The 17,197-nt window shown below is 54.7% G+C and overlaps 1 protein-coding gene across 1 annotated transcript; it reads left to right on the top strand.

Annotated features, from left to right (window-relative positions):
• Positions 1 to 396: 396 nt before the first annotated feature.
• Positions 397 to 4,095, top strand: LOC125151621 (C-type lectin domain family 10 member A-like). Its single transcript, XM_047832894.1, has 10 exons — positions 397 to 837; positions 1,458 to 1,552; positions 1,967 to 2,083; positions 2,361 to 2,456; positions 2,560 to 2,631; positions 2,716 to 2,787; positions 2,942 to 3,028; positions 3,119 to 3,270; positions 3,527 to 3,633; positions 3,761 to 4,095. Exons 2-10 carry the CDS (start codon positions 1,486 to 1,488, stop codon positions 3,912 to 3,914), a joined length of 924 nt encoding a protein of 307 aa, XP_047688850.1. The 5' UTR covers positions 397 to 837; positions 1,458 to 1,485; the 3' UTR covers positions 3,915 to 4,095.
• The last annotated feature ends 13,102 nt before the right edge of the window (positions 4,096 to 17,197 follow it).

Below are 17,197 nucleotides of genomic sequence, written 5' to 3'. Positions count from 1 at the left end.
AGTGTGAATTCACACCGTGTGTGGCGATGACATTTACAGGTGATGGGATTCAATCCAGTTCCCTTTCTTGAAGATGGCCAGGCCAGGGTGGTCTCCAATTCTGGGCCCGTGCACTCAGCACACCCATGAACTTGGGAAGCCCACGGCCCGGCTCTGAGCCTCAGTCCGCCATCCAAAGCTCCTCCCCAAGATTCTTGTGGGATCGGAACGGTTAATGTCTGGCACGCCTCTGGCACAGTCCCCTGTTACAGATTCGACGCTCGGTAAGATTTCCCTTTCCTGCCTCCTTCCTCCCTTTGCAGTCAGGAAACCCCACTCTGCCGTGTCTTCTTCCCTCCCTGGGGGGGGGGGGGTGCCCCAGGGGAAGCTCACATGCCAGGACTTGGTGAGATTGAGCAAGACCAGAGATGCGCTCCTCTGGACCCAGCTGCACACTGATGGAGACGGGTTCTGGGAACTTTAGATGAAGGAAGCGAAAGGGGGCGTGGGCGAGGAGAACCGACACACTGGCCTTTGGACCTTCTGGTCTGGCTCCCCTCTCCCGAATGGCAAAAATGAGGAAGTCAGGGGGGCTTAAGAGGAGGGGACAGGGAGTAGATACACCCCAGAGGAGGAGGAGAGCGGACCTGCCCCGTATCCAGCCCCTTCCTCGCGCAAGCCTTCCGATCCCTTCCCCGCTCCAGTCGGGGAAACGGGAGATCCCAGCTTAGAGCCTCCTGGGCTTTGGCACACGGACACCGGCAGGACTCTGGTCGCGTAGGTGACCCCCACTCGGGATCTCCAGGATCTCGTGTCTTCCAACTCTGGCCATTGCTGCGCAAGGAGTTCCAGACGCAGGTAACCAGCCTGGCACTTAGGGGAGACCAAGAAATGGTAAGGGACAGCTTGGGGATTCAGTGGCCGAGGGGAGGTTTTACACTCTATGCCCTTCCCTGGGTTGGGCTTGAAGTATGGGGGGCCCGAATCTCAGGCAGACTCAGCCCCGTTCCAGCCCCCACCCACCGCGGCCCTAACCGCGGTACTAACCCCAGCTTCCCCTTAAGCCCCAGCCCCAGCTTGGACCTCAGAATCAACTGGAATCTTAACACCAGCCCCTTCCCAAAGTTGACCCCGACTCTGTTTCCAGCTTCAGCACCAGGCGTAGGCTCAGCCACATCCCCGACCCCAGCCGGCAGGACGTGCCCCTCGGTGCCAGCCAGTGCTGCATTTAGCTCCTACTTTACCTCCTTCCATCCCCAGCTCAACGCAACCCCGCCCGACCCCCAGTCCCGACCCCACGTCCAACCTCGCCCACAAACCCAGAACCAGGCCCAAGCCTCTCTCCGACCCCGGGCGCGCCCTCAACCTGAGTTCACCTCTTCCTTGGACTCTGGGCCTGACCTGGGCTCCCACCGAGTCCCAGCCTCCCCGCTTCGCCCCAGCTCCAACCTGGCCCCCTGGCCCTGCTTCCCTCTCAGCCCCGGTAGCCCCAGCGTTGGTCCAAACATGTCTATACAGTATGAAAAGTTACAGCATTCGGAGACAGAGAAGCAAAGCCAGGGGTCTAGAAACGGTGAGAGGGATGGGGAAATGTTCCCTCCTTCAATACACGCTTCAGGGGTAGAGGGTTTCTGCTGTCATACCTGCACCCCTACCGTGTGTGGGCTGCAGGGGGGCCCCCATCCCGAGGGGGGCCGGCCCCAGCCTCTGGGTCCTTCTGCCCCTCCCCCAACTCTGATAGCCTCTTGCCCATCACCGTCCCCCTCCATCTGCGGGTCCTTGTGTCCGTGCGTCCCCACGGAGGCGTGAGGGGCCCAGGTGACTGAGGGCTTGGGCTGGTCCCTGAGGGGTCAGAGGCCTGGGGCACCCGGCCCCACATGTCCTGCCTCGGCCTCCCAGCATTACCCGCGACAGCCCTCATCCCTGACTGGTGTCCCTGGGCCCTCTCCTCCTCCCTGTCCCGCCCTGACGCCCTCTCCCCTCGCAGGGCCGCCTCCGCCTCTCCACCACCTGCAGCAGCTCTGCTCTGGCCCCCGGCCCTTCCTGCTCTCCCTGGGCATCAGCCTCCTCCTGCTGGTTGGCATCTGTGTGATCGGATCCCAGAGTGAGGGGAGCGGCGTGGGCAGGGAGGAGAGAGCTCACGGGGGTGGGGGTGGGGTGGTGGCGGGTAGGGTGGCCGCTGGCTCTGTCACTTGGTGCGGTTGGCCGAGTAGCCCAGTGGCCTAACCCCTCCAGACCGGGACACCGGATAACGATAGCGCCCGTCCCTCTGGGTTGGGTCATGTGAGGAGACGGCGGGACAATGCGCGCGGTGAGCCCGCTGGCTGCCGGCTCACAGAGGGCCTGATAAACCCCAGCATGCTTTGTCCCCTCCCCATCAGATTCCAAGTGTCAGAGGGACCTGGTGACCCTGGGAGGCACTTTCAGCAACTTCACCTCAAGCACTGTGGCCAAGCTCCAGGCCCTGAACGCCCAGGGTGAGCCTGGCACACGGAAGGGGCTCCATGGGGGCGGGGGTGGGGGTGGGGGTGGGGGAGGGGGTCCCGAGCACCGAGTCCTCCCCCCCAACGTGTCCTCCAGGCGGCAGTTTGCAAGAAACGACAACGTCTCTGAAAGCCGAGGTGGAAAATCACAAGCAGGAGCTGCAAGCAGGTGAGAAGCCGCGGCCCCCCCCCGGGGGAGGGGTGGGGGTGGGGGTGGGGGGAGCGGCCTCGGTGCTGACCCCCTGCCCTGCAGCCCGCAGCCTGAACGACAAGGTGTTCGCCCTGGAGAGCAAGCTGGAGAAGGACCAGCGGCAGCTGCAAGCAGGTGGGGGCCCTGTCCCCGTCACCGGGGCGTGGCGCGCACGCGGGACAGGGCGCAGAGGTCCCTAGGCTGGCCCGCGCGGGGACGCCTGGCTTCCGGGGGCTCGCTGAGCCCCCCCAGGCGCTGCCCCCGCTGCCCACCTGTGTGTGTGTCCCAGATCATTCCGATACCCTCGCTCGAGTCCAGCAGCTGGCCAAGGACCTGAGGACCCTGACCTGCCAGGTGGCCGCTCTCAAGAGCAACGGTGAGGGGCGTGGGGGTGCTGCGCCCCATTTCCTGCTCGTCCCCCCACCCCCACCCCTGGGTGGCATCTCAGAACCTCCCCGCCCCTCAGGCTCTCAAAGTACGTGCTGCCCGGTCAACTGGCTGGAGTTCGAGGGCAGCTGCTACTGGTTCTCGCGCTCCGGGAAGACCTGGCCGGAGGCCGAGAAACACTGCCGGCTGGAGAACGCGCACCTGGTGGTCGTCAACTCCAGGGAGGAGGAGGTGAGCGCCTCGGTGCCGGGGTCCCCTTGAGGGCAGCGGTTCTCAACCTCCGCCGGGCCGTCGGAACCCCCGAGGGGGCTTGGTTGAGCTCTGTCACCTGCCGAGCCGCTCCCAGAAGTTTCATTGGCCGGGGGCATCGGGGTGACCGTCCCCAGTGTCCCCCAATGGGCTGAATGGACACGTCAAGTTCAGAACTGCGAGTCCAGGGAGTTGGCTGGGCTGGAGAGAAGTCACCCTTGCCCTTCTGTCGCCCCAGAACTTTGTGCAGGAACATATAGGCTCCTTACACGCCTGGATGGGCCTCAGTGATGCCGAAGGAGCCTGGAAATGGGTGGATGGGACGGACTATGAGACCAACTTCAAGTGAGTGCGGCCGGGCTTTCTGTGCCCCTCTGCCCCCTTCAGCTCCTGCCCCTCCGGGGTCTGACCCTCCGTCCCTTGTCCCCGAGCCTGGGTTCTGGGCCCTCTGGCCATTGTCCTCTCTCTGCAGGAACTGGAGGCCGGGCCAGCCGGACGACTGGCATGGGCACGGGCTGGGCGGGGGCGAGGACTGTGCCCACTTCTACCCCGACGGCTGGAACGATGATGTCTGCCAAAGACCCTACCGCTGGGTGTGCGAGGCCCGCCTGGGCGTGGCCGGCTAGCGCGGTGGCCGAGCGCTGCCCGCGGGCCACCCGGCCACCAAGCTGCAGGGAGTGGGAGGGGGCCTTCCCCTGAGACCCCTGATAGGACCCCATGGGACAGGACTGAGCCCTGGGAGTTTGGGTCACTGCCACCATTTTGAATGTTACCCTCCTTGGTGTTCAAAAGACCATCTAGACTTCCTTCAGGTGTTTGTTTGTTTGTTTTAATTTCAGCTTTACTGAGGTATAATCGACCCACCAAACTGCAAGGTGTTTGAGGTGTGCATCATTGCGATTTGATGTTCGTATACACTGTGAAAGGGTCCCCCGTGTGGTTAATCCCCTCGTGGATCCATCGCGCGCGCGCGCGCGCGTGTGTGTGTGCGCGCGCACGCGAGAACATGCGAATCCTACTCTCTCGGTAAATCCCAATTATAGGATAGTGTTCACGACTAGCGACCGTGAGATCCTCAGACCTCACTCATCCCGTAGCTACAACTTTGTACCCTTTACCCAACCTCTCCCTACCAACCACCTCACTCCCCAGCCCCACCAGCCTACTCTCTGTTTCTATGAATTTGACCTTTTCGTTTTGTTTTTTGATTCCACATGTAAACGGTACCATGCGGTATCCGCCTTTTCTCTGGTTCATTTCACTTTGGCGGAACGCCCCCAGGGTCTATCCCTATTGTTGCGAACGGTAGGCTTCCCTTCTTTCTCACGGCTGAACACGGTTCCGTTGTATTGTCTACACCACATCTCTATCCGTTCATCCGTTGACGAACAGGCAGGCTGTGTCCATATCTTGGTTATTGTGACGAATGCTGCGGTGAATATGGGGGTGCGGATATCTCTTTCGTACTTTGTTTTCATTTCCTTTGGGTATATGCCCAGAGGTGACACTGACGGATCACGTGGTCGTTCTATTTTGAATCTTTGGGGCAACCGTCATCCTATTTTCCACGGTGGCCTGCACCGATCCACATGCCCACCAACAGGGCACGACGGTCCTCTTTCTCCACAGCTTTGCTGACGTAAGTTTTTGTGTTAAACCTTAAAAATCAACCTTCTCGAGATATAATCCTCACACGACATAACACACCCACTTAAGGAGTGGAGATGACTTCTGAAACGTGTAAATACCTCAGTAACGTCCACGCAATCCAAACAATGTCCGTCAGCCCAAAGTTTCCTTACGCCCCGAGCCTGCTTCCTTTATCTCCGGGTGCTAATATTTATGATCTGCTTTTTTTCTCTATTGATTGGTTTCGCCGATCCTAGAATTTCACAGTATATTGTTTCGTGAAGCCATATGTATTTCTTATTGCCTGATTTTCAGCAAACTTTCTTTTTTAATTGTTAAAACTTGTTTATTTTTGAGAGAGAGACAGAGACAGAGACTGAGCACCAGTGGGGGAGGGGGGGAGAGAGAGAGAGAGAGAGAGAGAGAGACATAGAATCCGAAACAGGCTCCAGGCTCTGAGCTGTCAGCACGGAGCCTGATGTGTGGCTCGAACCCGGGGACAGTGGGATCATGATCTGAGCCGAAGTTGGATGCTTAACCGACTGAGCCACCCAGGTGCCCCAATCTTTTTTTTTCTTTTTCTTTTCGATGTTTATTTCTGAGAGAGAGAGCGGGAAAGGGGCAGAGAGAGAGGGAGACACAGAATCCGAAGCAGGCTCCAGGCTCCGAGCCGTCAGCACAGAGCCCAAAGTGGGACTTGAACTCACGGACTGTGAGATCATGACCTGAGCTGAAGTCGGACGCTCAACGAACTGAGCCACCCAGGTGCCCCTTCAACAATCTTAAAATAGCAAAATGGAGAAAGTTAGGTGAGGCCTTGGAGAGTCCTATGTTATCATAAAATGGCATTTCCTTTTTACATACAGTTGAGTTCAATTCTTTTCTCTTGCTTAAAAGCTGCATAAACCTAGGGTGATTAAAAAAAAAGGCAATTATTTAATTTCTTTGAAGAGCCCAGAGTTGGGGAAATGTTGCTTAGATGTCCAGGTGTATTGGTTAGCTATTGCTGTGTAACATCCATCCCAATGCTCAGTAGCTTAAAACAATAAACATTTATTATAGCTCGTGAGTCTAGAGGTCAGCTGGATGGTTTCTGGTCTGGCCAGAGTCGCCCACGCATTAGTGGTCAGCTGGTGGGTTGGCTGGGAGCTGGCTGGACTAGGATAGCCTCACTCCCATGTCTGACATTTGGTTGGCTCTGGGCTGGGACAGCATGGACGTCTGGATCGTGTTAGGCTGGTCTGGGCTTCTTGGCACAGTGTTTGGGCTGGCTTTAAGAGAGTAAGCGGAAGAGTACAAGAACTCTGGACTCTCAGTTCTGGAACCGAAGCATCACTTCTGTTTCAGGCTATTGGCCAAAGTAGATCACAAGGCAGCCCACGTTCAAGGAGGTGGGAAATAGGGCTTTTGATTGAAGGAGCTGCAAATTCTATCGTAGAGAGGACAGATAACCGTGATGGGTGGAGATTGCTGTTTTTGCGATCGATCTAGCTCACCATCTCAGCCACAAAGAGCCAACATCTCACTAAGGATTCCCACGAAAAGAGAGGGCAGGATCCATTGATTGCTAGATTCCCTCCGCCGAGAAACCTGCCTGCACATAGGAGGATTTCTTTATTTTTTAAATATTTTTTAATGTTTATTTACCCTATTTCATTTTTTTTCAGAGGGAGAGAGACAGAGCATGAGCAGGGGAGGGGCAGAGAGAGAGGGAGACACAGAATCCGAAGCGGGCTCCGGGCTCTGAGCTGTCGGCACAGAGCCCGCTGCGGGGCTCGAACCCGCGAACTGTGAGATCATGACCTGAGCCGAAGTCGGACGCTTAACCGACTGAGCCACCCAGGTGTTCCAGGAGGATTTCAATTAGTATTAATTAAAGTCAAAGAGGGTGGTGTCAAAGGGAAGGTATGGGAAGGGCCAAGTTTAGCTCTGGGGAGGCAGCCCGCTTCCACTCCTCCCTGCCCGTGTCACTTGAAAATCATCAGGCTGGAGCCAGAGGGGTCTTGGTAGGAAGTGCTCTGAGGACAGCAGGAAGTGATGGGGTCCAGAGGGCACTGCCCAGGGTGGAAGAGGTTACATAAGGAGCATCGGTACCCAGCTGGTTCTGCGGGCACCAAATGCTGCGACCCAGGGCGGCCAAACGCACAGAACATTAAAACAACACCAATAATATTGCAAATATATTGCAAAAAAGAGTCTGAGGCTTAATGGACTGAGCCACCCGGGTGCCTCTTTTCAGTTAATGTCTTTCTGCACCGCTTGGATTTTCTAACTGCATAAAGCATTTTTTTTTTTTTTAATTAAGAAAGACCAACAAACATATGACATTGAAGAATACTAGTGAGGGGGCACCTGGGGGGGGGGTCAATCGGTTGAGGGCTCGACTCTTGATCTCGGGTCAGGTCACGATCTCACGGTTCTTGAGATTGAGCCCCGCTTTGGGCTCTGCCCTGACAGCATGGAGCCTGCTTGGGATTCTCTCTCTCTTCCTCTCCCTCTGCCCCTCCCCTGCTCACATGTGCATGCTCTCTCTCTCTCAAAAAGAAATAAACTTAAAAAAAAAAAGGAAAAACACTAATTAGAAAATTTCACTAGCTCTCACAAGCCCTCCAAATTTGGAATGAGCGAGTCAAGGTCATGCTGTAACTGTCACCCCCCCACCCCGCCCCCCGCAGCAAAGACAAAATCAAGTACAGCCTGATTGGGATGCGGCAGTGTTTCCAGAGTCACAAAGAGGAGGCTGTCCCAGCTCTGAAAAGTCAGAATCCTTGGAGGGGGCTTGGTCAGATGAGGGTGTACAATTGGTTGTAGGTTCTGAATATTAAGACTATCCATGTCCAGGGGCACCTGGCTGGCTCAGAAGAACGTGCCACTCTTGATCTTGGGGTTGTGAGTTCGAGTCCCACGTTGGGTGTAGAGATTACTTAAAAATAAAATCTTAATTTTTAAAAATTTTATTTTAGAAAGAGAGCAGGGGAGGGGGACAGAGGGAGAGAGAGAGACTCCCAAGCAGGCTCTATGGTCAGCACAGAGCCCAACCTGGGGCTCAGTCCCACGACCCTGGAATCACGATCCGAGCCCCAAATCAAGAGTTGGACGCTGAACCGACTGAGCCACCCAGGCGCCCCCAAAATAAAACCCGACTCTTGATTTCAGCTCAGGTCATGATCTCACGGTTCGTGGGTTCGAGCTCTGCATTGGGCTCCACGCTGAGAGTGCAGAGCCTGCTTGGGATTTTCTTTCTCTCTCTCTGTCTGTCTCTCCCAAAACAAACAAACACACCTAAATGATTTTTAAAAAGTCAATGTCCAGAAAGCAGGCAGGGACTAGGAGGAAGTACAAATACCCAATGGCATTGGAAATTTCCCATGCTGGCTCTCTAACTTTGCAAGCAAACCCTCTGTATTCAGAGTTACACAAGACCTTCTTCTGAAGAAGGACTTTGGTTCGAAAGAGAGAAAACTGCCCTCTGGTGATTATGTAAGCTTCTCTGAGTTGCTTCCGGAAACAAGGAGGCTTAGGTAAGGAGGTGATGCGCGACACCTGTTTCTTTGGACCAGTTTGAACCCCTATCAGAATCCTGTATTGGAAGGACTCTTTGGTTATAAACTACAGAAAAATCTCCGGGTTTAGGTAATGCAAAAAGTCCATTTGTTCTACGAGGGAGTCTCACACAACCTGTTAAGGGCTGAATTGGGTGCTCCCAAAAAGAGATGTTGAAGTCCTAACACCGGGACCCGTGCCTGTGACCTTCTTTGGAAATAGAATGGCTGCCGATGTAGGCAGTTTAGATGAGGTCACAGTAGGGTACGGTGGGTCTTTAACCCAACATGCCCGCTGTCCACATCCGGAGAGGAGAGGCCCAGACACCCAGGGGAGAAAGCCACGTGGCCACCCAGGTGGCAGGTCAAGGATTGCCCACCAACCACTGGCAGCTGGGAATTGGGGAGGAAGGCTCCTCGCCTCCAGGCTTCAGAGGGAGCGCTCTGACACCTGGATTTCAGGCTTCGGCCTCCACAACCGTGAGACCATCCACTTCTGTCGTTTGGGGGGGTTCTTGGGTAAGCCAACAGGCCAGCCCAGGGCTGGGGAGGGGCTGAAGCCCTGGGACGGACTGGAAAGGGGAGCTGGAGCCCCGAGGGTCTCTTTCCCCTCCCTGCCATCCGCTTCACCCCTCTTTCTCACTGCAGACCATCATTCTCTGGGGTCCCCGGCCGCCCTTTCCCCCCGCCCCGCTCGGGGCTGCAGGTCTGGGGCAGCGGCCCGTCCAGGGTTAGCCCCGCCTCCCTCCTCCACGAGGCGCTGGGTTAGGATTGGCTGCAGCCCGTTAGGGCACGCCTACTCTCTATTGCCCCCGATTGGCGTTAGGGGTGGACATGTGACTCCGTCCTGGCCAATGAAACGTGAGGATCCGGAAACCGGCTGGGGCTTCTGCGAAAGAGTTTTCCTTCCAGGAGGGGAGCTCCGCTGGTTTCCCGGCTACTCGGGGTACTTCCTTGGGGGAGGACAAGATGTTTGCGGTAGTGACGGGTGGCTCACGACTGTGGAGGGAAAGCCAAGGGTCAGGCGTGTACTTAGCTGCTGTAGCAGGGCGAGCCAGCTACCTGAGCCCTCGGGGGAAGGCAGAGAGCTGGGTGTTTGGTGCTTCCAGCACCAGCTTCATGCCAGGCGCGGAGCGAGGTGCCCTGCACAGCCGGCGTCTCATGTGGCGTGAAATACACGTTGCACCCAGAGTTGCCTCACCTGGAGCTTTGAGGAAAAGAAGGACAAGAGTCCGAACAGGATCTGGAGAGCAATGCACGCATCACCGGCTACAAAGGAAGACAAGTGCCTCTAAGCAGTGCCCTGAGCATGACTAGGATTTGAAATGCCAGCGTGAGTCATAACCGGTCAGGTTTTATAAATGGAAAAGCGATCCGGCTGCGGATCATTCACAGGGTGCGTGATTGCTTCGCAGGGGTGGATGGACACCGTCTGTTGTCATTCGACGGAATGGTTTCGGAACGAGAGGGGAAAATCATTAGATAAACGAGGCTAAGCCGTGCCCCGCCCTCCTAACTCCGTCCGTTTCCTACAGGTTGATTTGCACCGCCCGAGAATAGGGGACAAAATGCCAGTCCACCCAGGCGTAGCCAATACTGCCTAAAATTAGCTACTTCAGAAATTAATGCGTGAACCCTCTGGTTTCATATCCTGACCACGCCCCTAGGAATGGAGTCCTTCTGTCCCAGAAAGTCATAGAAACAGAATGTGTACGAGCCGACTGCCCTTGACGTCTGTAAGAAATCCTACACACATGGCGGTTGCACAAAATTTTTAAAAATAAAAAAGATCGTTCCCTCTGTCCGCAAAACGTTTGTCCTAGCTGTGCTCTGCTGAAGCCCTTTGGGATTCTGTCCATCCAGCAGTGGGACAGGATGGGATGGGAAGTTACCTTGTTTCCATTACATCCGCCCCCTGGGGGGCGGATAATCCTGAGATCTTTACCAGTTCCCTGACCACCAGTCACAGCCAGGCCCGAGATGCAGGCAGGTCTATTCTCAACTGTAGGGACTGGGGTTAACCCCTTCCAGCCTCTGCTGTCTTCATCCAACCACTGCTCTTCAGGTTTTTCTGGATTCTCAGGATGTCTCCTCTCTTAAAACGGGACATCTTCTCTTCTTGAAGTCAAAGAAGGATTGGGTCACCTGCCTTCTGGCTCTTTCTGCTTGAGAATTACCCCCATTACCTTACCTGGCCCTGGAAACTGCTCGAATCAACATTGTCCTGTCCAAATTGTGCATGTTGTGAATCACAGTGAAGTAGGCAACGAATCAAACTCCTGATCTTCTGTTTGGAACCCGAGGGCACTCAACCCCTCTAGTCTACTCCTTTCAGGGGAAGCCATCCACCACGGCCATCGCTACACCAACATGCTGAGACACTGTTGCCACATGGAACCCCACCAGCCCCAGCACGGTTGCAGTGGACCAGCTCAGGTCCCAACCTCACTACTGTGCCCAAAACCGTGGCAGCAGCTGTGGACCCTCTCTGCTGGAAATCGTTCTAATAATTTTGATAGTTTTTTTTTTCTTGTTCATATTTCTTAAAATATTTTTTTTGTTTGTTTATTTGTTTTTGAGAGACAGAAAAAGACGGAGCACGCGCAGGGGAGGGGCAGAGAGAGAGGGAGACACGGAACCCGAAGCAGGCTCCGGGCTCCGAGCTGTCTGCACAGAGCCCGACGCGGGGCTCGCACTCGCGAACCGAACCGGGAGATCATGACCTGAGCCAAAGTCGGACACTTAACCGATCGGGCCACCCAGGCGCCCCTTCTCATTCATATTTTAAAATTATCTTCTCTTTATTTAAACATATTAGATTTAGTTATTTTGTATTTTCCCAATAATTCTAACATGTAAATACACAGGTCAAATTCTGATGTTTGCTATTTCTGCTGACTCTTCTGATGCCTCGTTATCTTTGTGTTTTATGATTTCTGTGCCTGTGTCACCATGCTGAAGCTGAGGATAAAAGAACTCACAAGGTTTTCAGGATGGATTGAAATGATAAAGGGACTTGCGCTCCTGCCTAAGGAATCTGGCCCTTGTCCTGAGGGCAGTGGAGAGCCTTTGAAGGCAGATAAGATTTGAATTTTGAAACAAATCACTCTGCAGGCTGTGAGGAGACTGGATTTCCCCGGGCCAGCTGGAGGCAGGGAGACCAGTTAGGATGTGGGTGTGGTCATCTGCGCTGGGGGAAGGGACCTATGCATTTATTTATTGTTGCTGTATTGGTGTCCATTTCCTGTCGGACATTATGTGAGGTCCTTTACCCAGAGTCTAGGTGTTTCTTCCCGTTGTGTGTATGTGCGGTGGAGGACGGCGGAGCTTGTGGTAAAAATCAGAGGGGACAAATCACATCAATAGTAACCAAGGAACCCCCCCCAGCAGAGGCTGGCCCTCTAGAATAATCTTGGGTTTTTCAGCCTTCCCGAGTTGGCATTCATAAATGGCTCCAACGATACGCTTGGCTTTCTACACAACGACGATTCTAACTTTTCTTTCTTCCTACCTGACCCCAAATGGTGTGTAGGGATCCACCCTGTTCCATATAGCCATGTGCTTCAGGTGAGGCTGGCTCTAGCCCAGCCCCAGAGGTAGTTAATCAAGGTGGTCCCATCCACCTTGTCAGCGACTGGTTTAATCATGGGATACCAATCTGGCCACTTCTGGGGCCGGAGGAAAAGATGTCCTTAACTGCTAAGCAGGACACATCGGGAGAGATGTTACGCCTGGATACCATGCTGTAACGGTAAAAGGAAAAGGCTAAAACACGGAGGGCAACAGAATGAGAACCCAGGGAGAACATGATGCCCTGGTGATGTCGTGCCGCTGATGCACTAGCCCTGGGTATTCCTACCTCCAGTTTCATCGATACGCGAGATAATATACTTTCTGATTGTCTAAGCCAAGTTTTTGCTACTCGCAGCCAACGAGCACGCGTCTTATGCTTTCCCGAAGGGTCTGTGATCCTAAGCAACACAATCTTCCCTTCCTTCTGGGGCTCATATTCCCAAGAACTGCCATCCGCTGGGATCTCCGGGTACGGCCACTTCTCATCACCATCCCCAATACCCGGTGACATCACGGGGAAGTTGGACCCATAGCTGGAGACAAAGACAAACGTGAAAGGGAGAGAGCCCCGACTGGGGCGGGGGTGTGGGATAACGGGTGGAGTGTATGGTGTAGGGCAGGGCGGCAGGGCCGAAGGCTGCTTGAGCCCCGGAGGTCGGTTGGTTGGCAACTTCGGGAGCTCCCCAGGTGGGATCTGAAACTGGCTCCTGGACACGGAGGACAGGGAGAGACCAAAGAAAGAGGTGGCTGGCCACCCCAGGTTGTTAGCTGACAGTTTTTTTAATGAGAATTTTTTTTAACGTTTATTTTTTTTATTTTTGAGACAGAGAGAGACAGAGCATGAACGGGGGAGGGGCAGAGAGAGAGGGAGACACAGAATCGGAAACAGGCTCCAGGCTCCAAGCTGTCAGCACAGAGCCCGACGCGGGGCTCGAACCCACGGACCATGAGATCGTGACCTGAGCCGAAGTCGGCCGCTTAACCGACTGAGCCACCCAGGCGCCCTGATGAGAGTTTTAATAAGCAGGGAAAACTCCTATGCAAGGCTGGTCTTGGGCGGCAGCAAGATGAGTAGGTCTCAGCACTTGCCCGCCAGACTCTTAAACGTTTACACAGAAGCCTTAACAGGGTTCACTCATGTGTCCAGGCCAGATGGTCTCAACGACACATTGCTCTCTCAAGGCCGCATCCTTGAAAATGGCAGAATGTGTGCTCCAAGGACAGGAGAGTGGGTAAGGAGGCTCTGATTGCTGGGGTCAAGCTCCAGGGTCCCTTGCCCGTCGGGTCCTCTTGATGACCTTCTCCAGCAAGGTCAGTGCCAAAATGGATAATCAGATTCGGGAGGACTTAGGAAGACAGCCTCCTCAATAAAGCCAAGCTAGAAACTCCATGGGTTAGTCCGAACGGGCAGAACACAAAAACTAAGTACGAACTCTCTGGTCCGAGTTTCCCCTTTTCCTTGGGGCCCCTCTCACTCTGCCTCCATCCTGAGGGCCCAAGTGCACATGGTTCCTCTCATGGCTGTGGCCTGAGGCCGCACACAACACTCTCCTTGGGTTCACTAGCCCCGGTGAAGTGGGATAGAATTTTCTTAAAGACCTAAGCAAACACTCGGGGATCGACAGCTTTCCCCCATGAGTTTGTTTAGACAAACGAACCCTTAAAGAGAGCTTCCTTCCTGCTAGGAATTGTTTCAAATGCTTTACAAATCCCCACGACAACCTGAGAAGTTGTGCCGATAATAACAAGGTATTACCATCATCATGTTTTCTGCTCTGAACTAGGTGCTATTTTACCGTGGTCATGTTTTACGGACGAGGGAGCCACTGCACAGATAGGTTACATAATTTATCCTAGGGGCGCCTGGATGGCTCAGTCCTTGAAGCGTCCGACTTCAGCTCAGGTTACGATCTCACAGTTGGTGGGTTCGCGCCCCGCCTGGGGCTCTGTGCTGACAGCTCAGGGCCTGGAACCTGCTTCGGATTCTGTGTCTCCCTCTCTCTCTGTCCCTCCCCCCGCCTCAAGAATAAATAAGCATGAAAAACAATTAAAAATAATTTGTTCTGGGTGATTCAGCTGGTAAGTGGCAAAGCCAGAATTTAAACCTAGGCAGTCTGGTTACAGGGTCCCTGTTCCTCCCACCAGACCGTATTACCTCTCAATATTGAGTATATTAAAATACACTTACATTGCACACAAAACATAATATGTTTGCTGTTAAGGTGTTTGAAAGGGTTTTCTTTTTTAGAATTGCCTACAAGGAACGGATTGAATGCACGAATAGTCAGGAAATTCTAGGAAGTGAGAAAAACTAATCTACAAATTGTGTGCCGATGTAATGAAACTTTAGGAATATGAAATTTAACCAAGGTGTTGATTGGCTACCATTGTATTTTGCACACATTTCCTTAGACGCTTATTACTTTAGATTTTTGCAGTTTTTGGCTTTTAGAATATACTTTTTTTCCAGGTCCGTAACATATCTGTAAGCACTCGGAAAGCTTCTGGTCCTGAGCCCTGTGTACTCAGGGGATGAATCAGCTCTCCTCAAGGACAACAGGGAAATAAACCCACAAGCCACGGAAGAACAACCCGGCTTTATGTACCATGGAGCTCAGGTTCCAGTCTTACCCCACACTGCTGCTCACTGTTCCCAGCAATCACTGGCCACTGTCCCAAGACATCTGAGCCCTGGGCACCAACTTGTCACCTCCCGGATCTCTGGGTCCAGGACGGGTAAGCTCAGACCCCGTAAGTCACATGCCTCTGCTAGGCAGCTGGTCGGCCGGATGCCCAAGGCCTCGCCTCCACCTCTGTAGGCCCAGCCCAATGTGACTTCCTTTCAGGCCAGCCCCTGCCACCACCCTGTTCAAATAGACAGTAGACACTAGACTCACAAATGTGCTTTGGATCGGTCCCACTGCGAGAAGTTCCTGGTTGTAAACCAAGAAAGAGAGACACGCCCAGATTTAAGACCGGGGAAGGAAAGTTGGGTAAAGGCCGCCTGCCTGAATGGAAGAGAGAGAAGGAAGGGACCCTTTGTGGGAAGCACTGCTCAGGACTGAAAATGCTTTGCAAGTAGGGAGAGGCTGGAGAAGGCTTTTCAGAGGAAATGACCATGAAGTGTGGGCCGGGACAAAGGAGATTTGGGCAGACAAGAGGGGCTCCGTGGGAGGTCGGGACCCCGAAGGAAAGACCCACCCTGCACACAAGCCAGAGGTCCTGTGGCCTCAGTGGCAGCCAGGCAGGGCCTCTCCAGGGTCACAGAGACTTCGGGACTTGCCTACCCACTGCTCCGGGTGTCTGTGCCGGGAGCTCTTCCTGGGGGGGAAGAAAACATCCCCCCCTACCGCTTACTTGATCCCCAAAGCTCTGCCTTACACACGTTTGGCTCTAGGATGTCCAAGTGACATCCCGGCAGGGGCAGGAAAACCTGTTCTCTCGCTCCCTGTCTCCTCCCACCTTGGCTTTGGTCCTGGAAGACGGTGCTCCATCCCGCCAAGCAGGGTGCCGAGCAGGGTAGCCCTCGGCCGATGTGAAGGGTTGTCAGCTTCGGGAGTCCCCTAAGGGGCGAGTCCTTTAAGTCCAATGCAAGGTCGCAGGCTGGGGCTGGGAAGGCAGGCAGCAGCCCAGAGGATGCAGAGGTAGCTAAGAGGTTGGGTTACTGCAGAGGGGACATGACAGCCCTCACCTCTGGCCCTTCTGGCGTGACTCCCCCTCTGGAATCAAGACAGGAGGCCTGCAGGGAGCTGGAGACCACACTGGACCGAGAGAAGACGAAAGGGTGGCTGCCTGTGGCCAGAAGAACGGGAGGAAACGGAACGAAGGGTCACCCACACTTGGTCTCCGCTTTGCTGAGACATGATTGACGTGTGCCTCATTTTTTCGAATTGTTTTTTAATGTTTTTGTTTTTGACACAGAGAGAGAGAGAGAGAGAGAGAGAGACAGAGTGCATGCGGGGGAGGGGCAGAGAGAGAGGGAGACACAGAATCGGAAGCGGGCTCCAGGCTCCGAGCTGTCTGCACAGAGCCGGATGCGGGGCTCGAACTCATGAGCTGTGAGATCATGACCTGAGCCGAAGTCTGACGCTCAACCGACTGAGCCACCCAGGCGCCCCGCCTCATTATTTTTGATGGAGACAAGAATCCACCTACCTAGGGACGCTGAGGGCACAGGTGCTCTTTCCCGGTGTCCCTTCCAGCTAGGACGAGAGCACGTGACTGGGGTTCAGGTGGTCAGGAGCACAGACCCTGGGCTTGGGTTTAGGCCCGGTGGAGGCAGAGAGCCAGAAGCAACGTCTAGTGGCCCGCGGTGACAGCAGTGGCCCTTGTAAGTCATCTAGGCCCTCGGCAGACCATTTTCTGCCAAAGTTCTGTAGCCTTCTGGGTAATTCCGAGACTACCTGGTGCCCTGTAATCCGCCATTTCTCTCCTTCAGTAAGTCAGAGTTAGCGCCCATGGCCTGTAATTAAGAGCTTTGAGGGGTGCCTGGGTGGCGCAGTCGGTTAAGCGTCCGACTTCAGCCAGGTCACGATCTCGCGGTCCGTGAGTTCAAGCCCCGCGTCAGGCTCTGGGCTGATGGCTCAGAGCCTGGAGCCTGCTTCCGATTCTGTGTCTCCCTCTCTCTCTGCCCCTCCCCCGTTCATGCTCTGTCTCTCTCTGTCCCAAAAATGAATAAACATTGAAAAAAAAAAATTAAAGAGCTTTGACACAGACGTGAGCCAAAGTCCCAGAACCAGAAAATGCCAGGTAAGACACGTTTGGACATTTAGACACACAGACCAGGCTCAAACCTTCAGCGGAGCGCTCCGGCTCTCCCGATCCCTTGTCATTGGAAACTGGGCTTCCAGAAAGACCCAGGAGCCACAGGCTGCCGGCCTTCCCCTTGGGAAGGGGTCTGGGGAGGCAGGGGTAGTGGCAGAGGGACAGGATGGGGCTGGGCTGCAAGAGGCACGGGCTGGTAGGGGGAGTCAGTGAGGAGTAAGGGAGGGTAGGATCCGGCCCGGCCCAGGCTCCAGCCTCAGCTCTGTCTTGCGGGTTCTGACTGTGACCCCGTCACCAGGCTCCTTCAGCCACAGACTCAGCAAATCCCTTACCCAGGCCCAGCCCCCCGCAGGCAGTTCAGGGGACCCGGCCTCGTTCTCCATTCACATGTGGTCACCCAA

This window comes from Prionailurus viverrinus, chromosome E1 (genome assembly GCF_022837055.1).
Source record: "Prionailurus viverrinus isolate Anna chromosome E1, UM_Priviv_1.0, whole genome shotgun sequence".
NCBI classification, from domain to species: Eukaryota; Metazoa; Chordata; class Mammalia; order Carnivora; family Felidae; genus Prionailurus; species Prionailurus viverrinus.
The sequence above is the reverse complement of the archived record's forward strand: the minus strand, read 5'-3'. Positions and strand labels throughout refer to the sequence as shown.

What these genes read in the sequence shown, in the direction of transcription:
- LOC125151621 (XM_047832894.1), top strand. Translation starts at nt 1,486, where the DNA reads ATGTCTATACAGTATGAAAAGTTACAGCATTCGGAGACAGAGAAGCAA. An exon ending in AAGCCAGGGGTCTAGAAACG is followed by an intron (nt 1,553 to 1,966) that starts GTGAGAGGGATG and finishes CTCCCCTCGCAG; the next exon opens with GGCCGCCTCCGCCTCTCCAC. An exon ending in CAAGCAGGAGCTGCAAGCAG is followed by an intron (nt 2,632 to 2,715) that starts GTGAGAAGCCGC and finishes CCTGCCCTGCAG; the next exon opens with CCCGCAGCCTGAACGACAAG.